At 39.6% G+C, this 15987-nt stretch overlaps 1 protein-coding gene across 1 annotated transcript in view; it reads right to left on the bottom strand.

Moving 5' to 3' along the window:
• The window catches only part of grin2aa (glutamate receptor, ionotropic, N-methyl D-aspartate 2A, a), a 159442-nt gene that overhangs the window by 48203 nt on the left and 95252 nt on the right, over positions 1-15987 (bottom strand). The window contains exons 3-4 of the mRNA XM_040005926.1: positions 5489-5655; positions 853-1281 (exon numbers count right to left, since the gene is read on the bottom strand). Coding sequence (XP_039861860.1) covers positions 853-1281; positions 5489-5655 — 596 coding nt within the window. The remainder of the gene's footprint in view (positions 1-852; positions 1282-5488; positions 5656-15987) is intronic.

Genomic DNA, 15987 nt, shown 5'->3' with positions numbered 1-15987 from the left:
CAGACTAACCGTTTTAGTTGCAAGATAAGTAACAGTAGACACAGACAGGCGAGATTTTTCCTCCCTGGAAATACATCATAGAATCAAGTTTTACCCTTTAGACATGCAAATTTTAATTTCACACATCATTATCTTAAAAAAAAATTACAATATTGGGATGTAAACACAGGTTGCGCAACTGTGTGTGTCCCTCCTTCCTCTGCCAGATGGAAAGCCAGACAGAGCTGGCAAGACCTGCACCATCTCCCACTGGCTGCTGCGGGGTTGAGCTCATGAGAAGGGGAGTAGAAGAGAGTGAATGAGAGATGGTGGAATAAATGAGAAAAGAACAGAAGGACTCATCAAGGAGCTCTTCAATTTTGGAGAGCACTCATTTGTAGCGGCCTCCCGCTGTTCCCCCCAGTCTCGAATTCTTGCCTGCCCCTGTTTTCTCACTGCCTACATCACAAGCTCCCCTCTCGACTTCCATTCACCTCTTTTTCCTCTCTGTTTTTAACTCCTACACTTCCTCCGTGCTTCTTCCTCTATCTCTCCATCCCTTGCTCTCGTATCCAATAATTGCATCTTTTCTCGAATGGCAATCTTCAGCAGCAACTCGGTGAAAGCTTCTCTCTAATTAGCGAGGATAAGGGTGAAAACAGAAGTTGGAGGGAAAGAGTCATCCATAAAAAATCGTGCATGCTAACTCGGGGACTTTTCAGATGCTTTTAAATTACACAAATCAAAAAAACACCAATATTATTATGCTCCTCTTTCTGTTCTATTAGTGCTCCTCAGACTCACACGTACTTTATTTGTTAATAATCATTACAGACAAAAGAACAACAACAAAGAAATAAACTCTTTGCTCACTTATGAAGTGCACTGGGAGGCAGCTTGGTTGTCTTCTCCATCTGGCCGTAACAGGACGTCTTGGCTTCAGGGATGTCGCCGTACTCGTCCAACATGGCTGCCGCCGCTGACGTTATGATGCCTATACCGTCGCGAACACGGGCCTCCAGCGGGTAGTCCCAGTCATCGTACGACACCGAGATCATTCCCGACGGGAACGCGTCTGGCGTTATTTCTGGGTTGCCGGTGGTGAGCGATGGCACAATCCAGATGTATCCGAATCCGGTGAGGCCCAGAGAGCGAGCCTCCTCCAGGATGTACACCGCCTCATCTTTGGAGCAGTACAGCAGGACCACTGGAGACTGGACCTTCTTCAGCATGATCTGAGAACGGCTGTCTTCCTCCACGGCATCCAGAGTGATGATATTCTGCAGGTCCCAACCCACAAAACTAAAGCAAGGATAACGAGAAGAGGAGTGAAATGTTAATATTTAACTAATAGACTATTAACTTTGCTCAGGTGCTGGCAAGGGCAGTTACAATTATCCATTATAATTAATATCACTGTTAAGTGCGACGTGAATTCTAATAGATGTAAAGTGCTTATTGTCAGAGGGAGAGCACATTAAGCACAATAAATTGAATGAAGCTGGTCCAGTAATGATTCTCAGCTGGTTCCAGCCTACACACAGTTAAAGGACAAGGTGAAAAAACACCGCCCTGATAATAAACATCCAAAGCAACGCCTGTGGCCATTGGGCTAATTGGTGACACTGGTGATAACATAACAGCGAAGTGATCAAAACATAATGCAGCTTCTGTCACCTTTTACACAAAAAAGGGTAATACATATTGATTTGCCACAGCACAATCATGGGGCTGCTACTTTATAGTGTCGAAACTGCAGCAAAGGAAAGCAATCATGTAAAATTTCCAAAGATTTTTTTTTTCCTTGTAATTCAGTAGCCAGTTAGCTAAAGTGGTCAGAGTGAGAAATAGCAAGTGCTCATTAAAAAAGATTATGAATTTATAGAGCATCTCTCTCATCCAGTGGGACTGGCTGCTCTTTTTCATAATGTCACGAGTAATAATAATCAGAAGGTCCCAGTACATGCGCCTAAAGACCAGCAGAAACAGAGGGAAACGGCACTTGTGATCGCAATTAAAGAACATAATGTGCGATAAACTGGCGATTTTCTGCGGTATCACAAGTTGACAGCAGTTACGAACAGGCAGAGTGAGGATTAGGGAGTGATGCTCGCATTCACACACACACACACACACACACACGCACAAAAACACACACATACACAAGAGAGAGTGAGGAATACAAAGTGTGACACACGATAGGGCAAAGATGGCAGTTAACCATTGTGTAGGACCCTTCAGTGGACAGGTGGTGTAACATGAGAGTGATTTGGGACTTCCTGGCCTCTTCTTGCTTTTCAAAGTGATGACAGGTTACTGTCCCAGATGACAAAGCTAATAGAGAGAAAATGATCCACATGCAGACAAGTACACACATACACACCCAAGGAAAAAGACACAGTACATGCTGCTGAATGCTATATTATAAGTAAACGGTAAATAGAAGTTGATAGTCACATCTAATTTTGGGGGGGTTTCTTCAGGATGCTCTTTAGTTATGCATCGGTCTCCTTAATTGAAATAGATAACACCATATTCTGTGTTTGAGATGATGGAGAACACACCGGTCTCTATTGGTCCAGCTCTTTTACATTCCCATCCAAAAACTCAATGCAAACTCCTTTAATCTGCAGATTACACAGAGAGACCACCTGCCCACCTGCACTCAGCTGAGATGAGAAAATACACGCCCTGGTCCTCTAGGACTATATTTCAACTGTTTAACACTTTGAAAAAAGTAAAAAGAGGCAAAAGAGGTTGTTTTAAAGATAAACATGGGGTTTGTTTAAATTAAAATGTGTTTATATCTTCTGTGTCTACTATCCATGGTCAAAATAACTGTGATACACCACTCATCAGCCAGGCACTGTTCACTTCCATTAAACATATAATGAAAAAATGGTATATACATGTTTTTCAAACTGAATATAGATCTACGTAGTAAAAGATCACATAATAACTGAACTTCCATTCTGATTACACCTTCATATGTCTCATTGTTTAATCTACATCTTAATAAAATGGACCTGATAAAAGTGCATAAAATGAATTTTATAGCCTGGACTAAATCAAATGGCTTCAAAGCCCCTTGCCTTTAAGCATGCTTATCCGGTCATTTATCCAACATTAAACTGTTAATATAGACCCTAAATACATTAAACCTGATGTCATAAGTTAAGGTGTCAAATGATGTAATGTAATATTGATAGTATAAACATTTGGTGATCTCAGCAGTCAATATTTGCTAAATTAGATGTTGTTATCATGAAGTGAAAATGATACAATGCTCTTGTAATATGTTACGTGTCCTCATTTAACCTTTTGGTAGGTTGCTGCTAAGCAGCACGATGACATCATAATCTCTGTTGAAGATAAAAACCTTCTGAGCTCTGAAATGTACCTGTATGCCAAGTTAGCTTGCCTAACTCCTGATCATGTAGGAGGAATTTGGAGACAACCAAACAGACAGGTTTTGTGTAATATAGCTGTAGACATGGGATGGTGTCAAAAAAAGGGCATTTGGCATAAAACTCTGCCAAATCAAACGTGTAGAGCTGCTTGCTGTGGTGACCCCTTGTGACAAGGGGGCAGCTAAAAGTAGCACTGAAGTCAAGATCACTTCTCAAAGGTACAAATACAGACACTGGGATTTTAAGTTTCCTTTCTCTCCATATGAATGTATTAAACATGTCTGTCACCTGCTGCCTGTAATTAAACCGCTTTAGTTATCATCAACAAAGCATAGAGTAGGAGAAGCTGTTGAATCCCTGCTGCGCCTGACATTAAGAGTAACTGCTGATGAGAAAGACCTCAGGTGAGCTTGAATATATCACAGGTACAGGCACCAGTCCTTGCCTACATCTCCACAGTGCTGAACACGTATCATTAATATGACCATTTTTGCCCAAAATTATGGCGTGCTGTACTTTCCTCTTTCTCTCCGCTGAAACAAGCACCATCAGTCAGAATGACCTAAAGGTGTGGCAAACAGCCAACCTGCACGGGCAGTAAACCTACTTGTCATCCCCATTCACTGAAAGGATGCTTACGAAATTCTTTTAGGCTGGATATTTTTGAAGAGCACAATGGATGTACTTCAATTCATCTAGTCTTCTACTGGTGTAATGTAATTTTGATGTTGTTAATTTTAATACATTGAAAGTGTTTCTAGTTAAAAGACTGAGTTGGCAGGGTTGGTTAATGCTTTGATAATCCTGTAACATGCTGTGTGAGGATTGGGGACACTTAAATGATTAGCAGTGGAAACCCACCTGCTCACTCTTTTAGAGAGAAACTGGTTGAAAAAATGGTCAGGTATTTTTTTTTTAATGCCCTGCATTCTGGTAGCACTGCAGTGTGTTGTGTTCTGAGGGAATGCACACTGAGTGGTTGGCTTCTAATCTGCATAAAGTTAAAGTCTAGGCTACTTTATTGCAAATGAGGGGCTTCTGGGTCAACTCAACACCTCCAGAAACTCCCCCGAAAAACATTTAATCAAGTTACTGATCTAAAATGCAATCAAAATCAGAAACTGCATCACTTCTTTTAACAAATGTTTTTAGAAAAACATTGTGTATGCATGAGAGAAAGTTTGCATCCACTATTATCATAAAATTAGAAATCATAATTATCGCTATGATTATCATCGTGAGTTCCACTTCTGAAACTTTAATTTAATTAATACCTGCAAACCTTAATGTCATTTAATATTTTGTGTTATGTAACACACTTAACAGCGTTACAAAAACTAAATGGTTGGATAATTGCCACATATCAAAACAAACAGCATAACTGATTTAATGAGCCATTTGATGTTTCAGTGCACTGCCTGCATTCTTTAATCTTTGAGACAAGCAAATGGTCCTGTTATGATAAACCAGGTAGCCCAATAGGCAGCTGACTAGCCAGAAAATACCCAGGTCGGATGTGTGCACTGTGGGCTACTAATCCTGTGAGCCTTCAATAACCATAAATACAGAGTGGCAGTGGCAGACTGGTCCCACAGTTAGGGATAACTAACCCCGAGGGTGGGAGGCATTTCCTGTCCTATACCCAGCAGCAGCAGTGGAGTTAACAGCCCCAGTTCATGGTGAAAGGATTAAAAACATATAGGGAAAAACAATGCAAGCACGAAGAACAGGCCCCTCATCTGTGGAACCAGCTTCCAGTTGTGATTGACACGCTCTTTACTTTTAAGATCAGGCTTAAAACTTTCATTTTTGCTAGAGCATATAGGGCTGGATCACGTGACCCTGAATCCTCCCTTAGTTACACTGCAATAGGTGTAGGCTGCCCCAACCTGAGCCTGGTTTGCTGGAGGTTTCTTCCTGTTAAAAGGGAGTTTTTCTTTCCTACTATCGCCAAAGCGCTTGCTCATAGGGGGTCATATGATTGCTGGGGCTTTCTCTGTTGATTAATTGTAGGGTCTACCTTACAATATGTGATTTGGCACTGTATAAATAAAATTGAATCGAATTGAACTGAGAACACACCACAGTATTGTTCTAACCTGTTGTCCACAGTAGTTTTCAAGATGTTGATGAATTCCTGGTAGCCTGGGAACTTTGATGTGACAATGGAAAAGATGTGCCAGTCATACTCCTCCATGATGTTCAGCATGAGCAGAGCCTCCTGTTGGATAGAGGCACCAAACTGGAAGAACGTTGACTTCACATCCTAGGAACAAAGAGAAACACAGAGACACAAGATTAGCTGAATATTCATTAGACTATCTGTACTGGGGTTTTTTGTTTTGTTATTTTCGGGGGGCGGTTGCACTTTTCAGATTAGCCCACCAACTATTCGAATAGGTGATGCATCTCAGAAACATCAATCAGCAACAAGGCATTTAAATCTTGGCACAATATGAGTAGACAGACTCTCTCAGTTGCTCACCCACACACATACACACTCAAACATGCATACAGCGATTGGGAGTAATAAGTTTCTTGCAGAGGAAATATATGGATGAGGGCCTCAGAACAATTCAATTAAGACCAGATTGGATTGGTGCGGTACAGACCAGGCTGCAGAACTCTGTGGGCATGGTTCTGAGGAACAAGGGTTGCATTCACTCCAAGTCGCTCATATTCACTCCATTAAACCTGACTGAGAATCATTTGCCATTTAATTCAGCCAAACTCAGACATTAGCTTGGACAGCGCAGACAAGCACAATTATAGATGGACAAATTACCTCTATTCATTTATGCTGTATTTAAAATGACTCATTATAGTGGACTATTAAATTATGTGAAATTAGAGAAAGCAGCGAAGAATTAAAAAGAGTGTAGCATTGCAAAAAGTGTGGACGAGCAAATGTGTTACCTTGTCTTTGACTGAGTATTGCACGATCTTCGTGCTTTTCTGTTACCTTGAAATGTCAGAGAGTTCACACATACCTTATCTTGACACCACTTGTTCTGTGTCACTTGGTTCTCTTATTATGATTGAGGCAGGGTTGTGTGGAGGTCTCCTCTGTGTGTGTGTGTTTGTAAAGCTGCAACCTGACAGCTTGGGGAAAAAAAACAACCCAAAAACCATAAAGGCCAAGAAACAGAACAAAACACTGGGCTCACACCTCAAAATTAATAAATGCGCTGCACACGGTTACACAAACTGACACATAAAGGCACACTTTGCTAGTACACACTGCCCGCGGCCTGCTTCTACCGTAATTTATCCACAGTGTGGCTAAAGTTGAAAAAAAAAAAAGTGAAACAGCAACCATAATGCTCTGAGTCATTGCATATTGTAATAGGGCCGAACATTAGCCTCAATCCCATATGCTGCAACAGTCAAGTCTAATCAGTTTTGAAGAGACCTTTAGAGAGACCTAAAAAAGGTCAAAAATCATTCCAAACCCTTCACCCATAAAAAACTATATAAAAATACGGATGGGCAATTTGCTGTGCCCAAAGAGGTGACTATCATTACAACATGTAATTATCATTTTAACTAAACAAACTGCCATTATTGTTATTATTACTGGGTTTATGGTGGCCTTCGGTAGTGATGATGGCTTCTCAATCGGGTTCTACCATACTCAAGCAGAAGCTGTTGAGTAACTTCTTCAGACGCTGTACTGTTATTTCATTTCATTACTCCCAAATGCATTGTGAATGGAAAACTTACGGTGGCCCTGAGAAGTCAAACTGAACCGCAACATAAGAAAACACCAGCAAAAGAAAAATGCTGCAAAAGCACATGAAAAAGAAAGTTAATTAAAACACAAAGGAAGTAGAAAAAAAATCTGAAAAAACGTGTTTTCGGGGGAGACAATATTGTGACGGACAAGATGTGGAAGTGACAGAAAACCAAACTATTAATATAAGTACTGCACTGAGACAGGCTTAATAGAAGCAGAGGATTCATCTGTGTTGTTAGGGAGAAAAAATGCAGGTAATATGTGTTTTAACACTGTAAACATATGTTTGCTATTAGCCACTTGCTGTTAGCTTGTCACTTTAGCAACTCTTCCAACATGTTGTTGTCCCCCAAAAATACTTCTGTTGCGTTTTGTACGTTTTGGGGTTTTTTTCCCCTTAATTTGGAGTGAGTTTGAACCCTCAGGGCCACCGTAAAACTCACTTAGATGGTTATGCTACTCACTAGCTTACCATAAAATTTCTCTATATTCTCAGGTTGGGACACTGATTACTGTGGCACTGCACCACTTATCTTATTCTGTATTTCAGCCATGACATGTATGAAAGGGTAATGTAAAGGTCCAAATTTCATTTTGTGCCGTTACTAGAAATGCATCACAGTCAGATCTACACTTTGTTCAACCTGATCTCGACTCACTTTGTGTTTTGCTACAATGAGTGAAAATACACAGCTGTTTAAAGTACTCACACACTACTGTACACTTTTCTGGCTCAGATATACACTACACAGCCATATTCATATTGATATATTCACCATTTTAATTTTTTTTTTTAACAAATAGCATCCACCTCTAGGCTCTGATCACACTTTCCCAAGAATAAGTATACTACATTTGGCTTCATTTAATAATATTTAAAAGGGTCAACTAGTCAGACACTTTAACTACAATGACTGATAAGCTGCGGCAGGTTTAGATGTAATTAGTACTCACGTTTTTTTCCCCCTTACAGGAACACGGATTGATTATGTGAGATTTTAATAACTAAATGTATGGAACTAGTCAGCTGCATCAATTAAACATATCAAGTACTTTCTATTCCTATAAGCCTCTCTTCTATTAGGTTACAGGGTATTGGCGTATCACCCGTTTCCTGCAGGTAAAGTTGCATTTCTCTACAGGGTAGGTTTTGTACAATATATTGAAAACGCATTGTGAGAATAAAAAGAGACACCAGCAGAAAGCACTGGATGGCTTTTGTAACCATATCGAGCACTGCATGTAATTTCATCGCCTCTGCACGATCTATCGTTTTCTTTTCAACTGTCTTGATAGCCTCCGAATAATGCGGGAATTCACTGTTTGCATTATTTGGGTCAGTGTTGGAGAATGAGAAAACCAGTGAGACTCTTCTCCCTATATCGAGACGCTTGAGTGCTTTTTAATGGTATTGTATCTGTATGTGAGGCTGGCTCACTATACCCAGATTTGAGTGTTCTTCAGAGGCTCTCTGTGCAGCTCGGCGCTCTATTGTATGTTCTAATGGGGTAGAAACTGAAGCGATGCTTGAGCATGGTGGGACAGGAGGGAGATCATGCTATAAGACTTGTCACTCCCTGTCTTCATCATGGCAGCAGCCGATGCTCCCACGCTTTTCCTGCAATATACAAAAGGATGTAAACATACAAAGGCCTGGTACTGGTAGTTATGTGTTGGTGAATATGGATAAATTAGATATGGAACAGTGTTTTTGCTTTTTTGACTTGTTTTGGCTTAGACATACAAGTAGTGGAAACCATCTGTCAACATATTTGCCGGCAGTGTGTTTTTGAGCTACTGTGCCATACACTGCTAATGGTAATCATGCTGCTCTCATACTTTTTGTTCCACAGTAACTTTTGTTGAGGACAATGCATTTTTCAGCATAATAGATTTCCAGGAACTTTCTCACCCATAAAGGAGCAATTTAACTCCTTGGAAAAACATCAAATTTCAAAATGCATTTTTTTTCTAGACAGGAAAAGTATAATGATGCCAAAGGCAACATTTATGCAAAATTAATTTGGCAAAAGCTAACACTGGTTATGAATAATCTCCCAAGACCTCTGATCCACTGATATGTTGTGTATACATGCGTGTCTGCACTTTAAGAGTGTGCTTTTTTTTTTTGCTTGTTTCTGCCCACCTGAAGGAATTCAAGCTTTAAGGCTTCCCAGGAGAGGAAAGTACCCAAAAATCTCCCTTTTCCCTAAAATAATTACTCCTTGCTGGTGTCAAGTGAGGCTTGTGCCTGTATTCATTCATGCAAGCCAAATCGTGTCTCTTTAATTTCCCTGAATCTCATAATAGCAGATTCAGGGAAATGATATTTTACAATCCCAGCAGAAGCCAACTGCACATAGGAACTGATTGGGTTTAGGCTGGGCTTAATATCATTTTACGAGCATAAACAGAAACAAGTGCAATGAGAACATTGCGAACCAGACTTTGGTAGTCTTAAAAATTGGTATTTTAATAAAAGAGATCTTAAAGAAAAAGAAAGTTTATGTTTAAAGCACCACTGGAGACTGCAGGCAGAAAAACTCCCACATACATGAAATCAGTCAGACACAAACAGAAAGGAAAGCTAGAGGGCAGAGAGAAGAATACACTACAGAGGGAATGGGCAGAGCAGTGGAGAGGAGGCTGTTGAAGTGAATAAGCAGTGTATGACTGTTTCTAATTAGGACAGCTCACAATCCGTGACATCAGAAAACAGCCAATCATTTCCTCTCATTTCACCCTTGTCAAGTGTGACATGTCTTTGCTTTCCACTCAAACCTTGAGCTAGTGGTGTCCGCACACACAAAAACACCCGTGCGTGCACGCAAATTAACACACAGGCTGTCACTCACAGCTCGTTCCCTTTCGCCCCTGTCTGCCACATTCCCGGTCTCCATCCACTCTTAAATTTTGCACTCTGTTGCATGCACTCAAACACGACAACAGCGATGCACACAACAAACATGCACCTACCCCACGGGGCAGGACAGTGTGTCTATTGAGACTGAGAGGGGAGTTATAAATAGTAGTCCTCATATCCTCTACTGCTGATAGCATCTTGCACTGTCTAGTCTTATGACATACACACATACACACATACAGATACATATAACGCTCAGAAATGCACACACAGAGATAAGTGTGTATTGTGAGTTGAGATTGTGAGGCTCACCTAGACAAAAGGCCTGATAACGTAGAAAACAAGCACACCAAAATCTGCATTTATCATAAAGGGGGTGTCATACCTATCTTTATATCACATATTAACCATAGATAGCCAGCTATCTGCTGGGTTCATGGGAGGAGAAACACACTGATATGACAAAAATTCCTCAGTGGCCACTTGCTAAATATAAACAGGCACAAAAATAGCTGTCGAAAAACAAAGGAGGAAAAACTGAGCAGGCAGCGCTGACCACTGACCGCTTGAACATTCACAAACAGTATATACCATCACTTTATTAAGAACAGAGTATATCTGATTATTGCATAAATGTAAGTCTTTTACCAGCCTGTCTGTAAACAACAGCAATAACACCACAGGGCTATAGTAATGTCTAACTGTATGCTTTAAAAGTAATATGGAGTCCAATGTTATAGAATTTAAGCCATTTAGGAGACTGTAGTACCTGCTTAATACATCTCACCCAATTACAGATGCTTTTCCTTAACAAGATCATCAATGTTCGTCTGTCCACCTGCTAATGGTTTTTAAATTGTCTTCTTTGTCGACTCCCTACCCCAATTATCTGGTATCACTATTTACTTTTTTTTTTAAACTTTATAAAAAAATGAATTTATTTTTTCAGCAATATAAAATCAAATATTTCTTTTCAAGTTGCTAAGGTAACTTTTCATTAAATCCCACGCCCAACGTCTTTGAGTCACTGGCAAAATGAGCATATCAGACAAAAAAACCGCCAAGCTCTTCATTTTCTGTTGCACTGCTTCAAAAACTATATTTTTACTGGCTTATGTAAACTGTTTTTGTCTTCTAATAGGAAAAAAAATTAGCATAACAAACACTGTATTGTTTTTTCAGTAAAGAATAGAGAGCTAACCATTTGAATGGTTGCTACTGTTGTGCCTTTGATGAACTGTGAACAATGTTGCCATTGCTAATATATGTATATAGGAGAAGATGTGAGAGGAAGGCAGCGGGGTTAAACATGGCTTAATCCTAACAAATGTGGGCAAAATGTTATGCTGCCTTTCCATATAGACATTGGTTATATTTGTAACAGTCAAATATTCACAGACTGGTGCATTATACAAGCTGACACTTCATTCCTTTGTGACGAAACCTCATAAATGGATAATTATGTTTTAGCTCCAACTAAAGCCTCTGTGTGGTTTAAAAAAGCCTCATGTATTATGTAGATTATGATGCCCTTTAACAACATGTGGATAGCATGATCAAGCCAAAACAATGTCACGTAGACATATGGGAACCATATCATAATCATATGCCCATTTGTGTCATCATCTGAAAGCTAATGATATTAAGGCATTGCCAAAGGTTAAACTTACACCCACTAATCACTTTGTTAGTTACACTTGTTCAACTGCTTGTTAATTCAAATCTAATCAGAGAATGACAGCAACTCAAAGCATGTAGGTAGACACTGATAAAACAAAGTAATAAAGTTCAAATTGAGCATCTAAATGGGGATGAAAGGTGATTTAAGTGACCGTGAACCTCGTGTGGTTGTTGGTGCCAGATGGCCTGGTTTGATCTGCTGGGATTTTTACACACATCCATCTCTAGGGTTTACAGAGAACGGTCTGAAAAAGAAAAATATCCATTGAGCAGCAAGTCTCTGGGTGAAAATGCTTTGTTGATGTCAGAGAAGAATGGCTAGACTGCTTCACGTTTGTAAGAAAGCAACAGTAAATCAAATGACCACTTATTGCAACCAAGGCATGGAGAAAAATGTCGCTGAATGCACAACAAGTCGAACCTTGAAAGAGACCAGGTGCAACTCCTGTCATTTGAAACAGAAAACTGAGGGTTTAATGCACATGAGTTCACAAAAATTGGACAATTGTACCCAGTTGTAATCGCTGGTTTCAGCTGGGTAATCCTCCATGTCAAAAAAGCTCAGCTCACTTGGAAATGATTTCTTGAACAGTTTGAAGTCCTCTCAAATGTCCTCTCCAGTCACCAGATCTCTCCAACAGATCACTCTTGGGATCTGTTTATGTCATGTCAATATAAACCAAAATCTCTGAGAAATATTTCCACCACTTTGTTGAATCTGTGCCAAAAAGAATTAAATAAGTTCTGAAGGCAAAAGGGGTTCAACCTGTTACTAGCAATGTGTAACTAACAAAGTGGCTGCTGAATGTACGTCCATTACAGATGATATTTTAAAAAAGTTCTGTAGTAGTAACAAGACTGAATCAAAGCTGCACATAAACCTATATGAGATTCTACAAAGTAAGGCTCTTCAGGGTTTCCTTATAGTCTCAAATTGAACATTGAACTTTAGAAATGTCTTTCTACTCACGGCACATTGTTCTACCGAAACTGGCTAACAAATATGCAAACGTTTCTTTGGGATTTACACGATCACAGTATTTTAAAACAATAAGCAGATCTCTGAGAGGCACTCTGAATAAGAAAGTACGCTTTTAAAGGCTGTTGATGTGGTGTGGTGTGAACGAGTGGGGGGAGGCATACATCCTTTGTTTGTGTTGGATAATAATTGTAGGGAAACAGTAGCCTTCAACTGCAATAGCGGCTACACACACAGACAGAGAGCGAGGCTGTATTTGACGTCACAGAGGAATATTTTTGGCTTGAATGCAGTCCGGTTTAGCAGATAACACACACACACACAGACATGCACACAGAGGGGAAACAGAGACCTACTGGAAGTTTAGCACACAGGAACACTGCCCGTGTGCACGCGTGTATGTTTGTGTACGTGTGTATTATTGCTGTGGTTCCTCTGTCAGGACTTTTTAACAAGCAATCGAGTCCCCACGGGGAAACACTGACAAAATAACATCATCCCTCCCATCCTCTCTCTCCCCATCCTCTCTCTCCCTTCCTCTTTCTCTTTCCATTTGTCTCCCTGTGCTTGCCCTCTTCTCCCACTCACTCTCTTCTCTAATAAGTCCAATATCTTCCTCTCTATGTCTTCCTTTCTTTTTCGTTAGCGCTCCATCCAGAGGCCCTGTCTGTTCTCACCTCCCTCTATCCATCTTGCCCTCTCCCACTCACTCCCTATCTCTTCTAATAAAGCCAATATGCTGCTACCCTCCTCTGGGAACCAAATCTTACACCTAAGCAGAAACAGCCATCCTCAATTCTTGGAGGGTAATTTAACATTTTACCTTAAAAATCCTCTTATTAAAAATGAACAGCCGCATAAGATGTCACTGAAAAAGAAAAGCCTTGTTATTTCTGTAAAGGTTTTTTTGGACCTTGCTGAGTGTCCTTAAAATAAGGCATAAAAGAAAAAGTCTGATGTGACAGATGTTTGCAAGTGGGGAGAGGAATCACGCAAAAATGTAGTAATCTGATTACAGTGGCATCTTCCCCCACCACAGCCCGGCTTGTTATTTATCTCGGCACTATTATCTCTGCTCTCACTCTGCTTTGACATACTGTGCATTTTCACACCTGCCACACAGACAGAAAATGTGGAGATCATTATGAAAATTACCATCACTATCGAAAATTGCCAAAATCAGCAGCCATAACCATCATAATTAGTCCCGGTATTTTTGCTGTGTACCTAGTTGCCTAATTTCCGTCTTTCCCTCCACCTCCCCCCATTATTTTCTTACTATTTTAGGTTTTCGTTTTCTTCTTCTCCTTCCTAGTTTTGCACCCTTCAGTTATCTTTTTCGTTTTTTAAATAAATCCTTAGTTTCTTGGCTTACATTTTACCTCGTTCTTTTAAATGAAAACAAACATAACACCAAAAAATTCCCACCACATGAGCTGTGGTGCTAATCACAATAAAATAGGAATTTTGAATTAGGAAGTCGCTGCACGCCCTTATTGAATACATAAGTAATATTTTGACAAGAAACCTCTTTGTAAGGATTACTTGTTGAAACATGTTTTCTTTCCAAGTACTGAATAAAGTAATCCTGTGTGGAAGCACTTAGTGTGCAGTCGCCTTAAAGACTTTTAACCCCCGGGAAGCGTTTAAAACGAGAGTTTGGTACAATGCAAAGAAGATAAAAAAGAGGGAGATATAAAACTGTAAAGTTTAAGAGCTGTTTATTAGGAAATTATAATGCACAAGAAAGCTGCACGCAAACACATAATTCACAAATGGCACACATTGTGTGGTCGCATTACGATGTTTGTGCACGCAAGCATGCGCGTCTTGCACACCGTCTACTCAAGGTAAGGAGATAAGTCTTGTTTGTGTGTGCGTGTATCTGTGCCAGAGGGCTGTGTATCATGCTGAGTTTATTCCAAAGACACAAACAACATAATATAAACCTCAGCTCAAACAGAATGGAAGAACACCCACTACCCAGGAAAAACAAGGAAATCAAAGGCCTCAAAGGCCAGATTTACACAGGAACAAAAAACCCTAGACCTACATTTATGGAGTCGTAAAACAGCCCAGAAGAAAGGCTGAGATGACTTGGGGGAGCATGAATACGTAACTGGTGTGAAATCATTTTTAGTTTAATGGCATGTTTTCAGGAACAGCATTAGGATACCTCAGATTTACCTTTAGGTACATAACAGAAAGTTTTATCTTTCAGCTGGAGTTGAAGAAATGCAAGCTCGGATAAATAGGGACAAATCAGCCAGCGCAAATTAGGATAGCCGGCTCAAAACGGATAGCCTAACAGACTGTCTAAACAAATACCTAAAAATTTGAATTAGGATGTTTTTACCCACAGTTCATTGGTAGCTGAATCCAATTGCATCTCTTCCAACACTTGTTTTAATGTGTGCAGATATTTTTTTTACATTCAAGTGAGGCAAGTCATAAAGAGCATAGTCGTGCAGCTGTCAAATGGAACTGGTCACATTCTGTATACTGTAACTTACATTTGGTGGTAAATCTCACAGATTAAATCTCATGTTTTTGCTTTCTGGTTGAGGGTTTTATGAAAACAGCCACCTCCAGGGCTGAGAAATGAAGAAAATGTGCCCCAAACAGCAATTTCTTGCACAGCCACTTGGGACTGACTCCAAAAATATGTCACTCCTCACAGATTCATATGCTGAAATGATCAAAATTAGAGCAGAAATTTAAAAACGTTCATTCATAACAACTGTGTTATAAAAATTATTCACATTTTTAAGTTCTATAAAGGCTTAGTTGCTGAAGTTTTGGTACTTTGGACATACTTTAATCTATACTATTGTTTTCAGGATACTTGAATTTCAAACTCATTACTACTTTCAATACCACATTAGATTAGAACGGTCCAAAAAGTAATATTTATGACAACATAATTTTAGGTTCTCTAATGTAGTGCAAAAAAGCTAAAAACCAAAAAAGCCAATAATATTTTTAGGCTGGCTGGGGTCATTCTGTGCTTCTCCATCTGATTTTCATTGTTAATCAGATGGAATTGTTTTTTCAGTCTGCCACTGTTTCTGTTTAGTTAATGCTAGCATTTTCTCTGCTTAAATCTGGGATTTTAAGAGAATCATAACACATTTTAGACACAAATATTTGCGTTATTCTGTTAAAGTGATAATGTAGTGACAATATTTGCCGCCTAGCAACATTAACATTATCGTTTCATCATTAGCCTTAGCCACTAGCCACTATCCAAATAACTTAAAAGATGGCTAATGAGACTATTGGGTACTTGCTAATAATTAAATAATTAAATGACTATTTATATGGGATTGTTATTTGTGTT

The sequence above is a fragment of the Simochromis diagramma genome, unplaced genomic scaffold (assembly GCF_900408965.1).
Source record: "Simochromis diagramma unplaced genomic scaffold, fSimDia1.1 OVJJ01000510.1, whole genome shotgun sequence".
Taxonomy (NCBI): domain Eukaryota; kingdom Metazoa; phylum Chordata; class Actinopteri; order Cichliformes; family Cichlidae; genus Simochromis; species Simochromis diagramma.
This window is presented reverse-complemented; position numbering and strand designations above follow the sequence as displayed.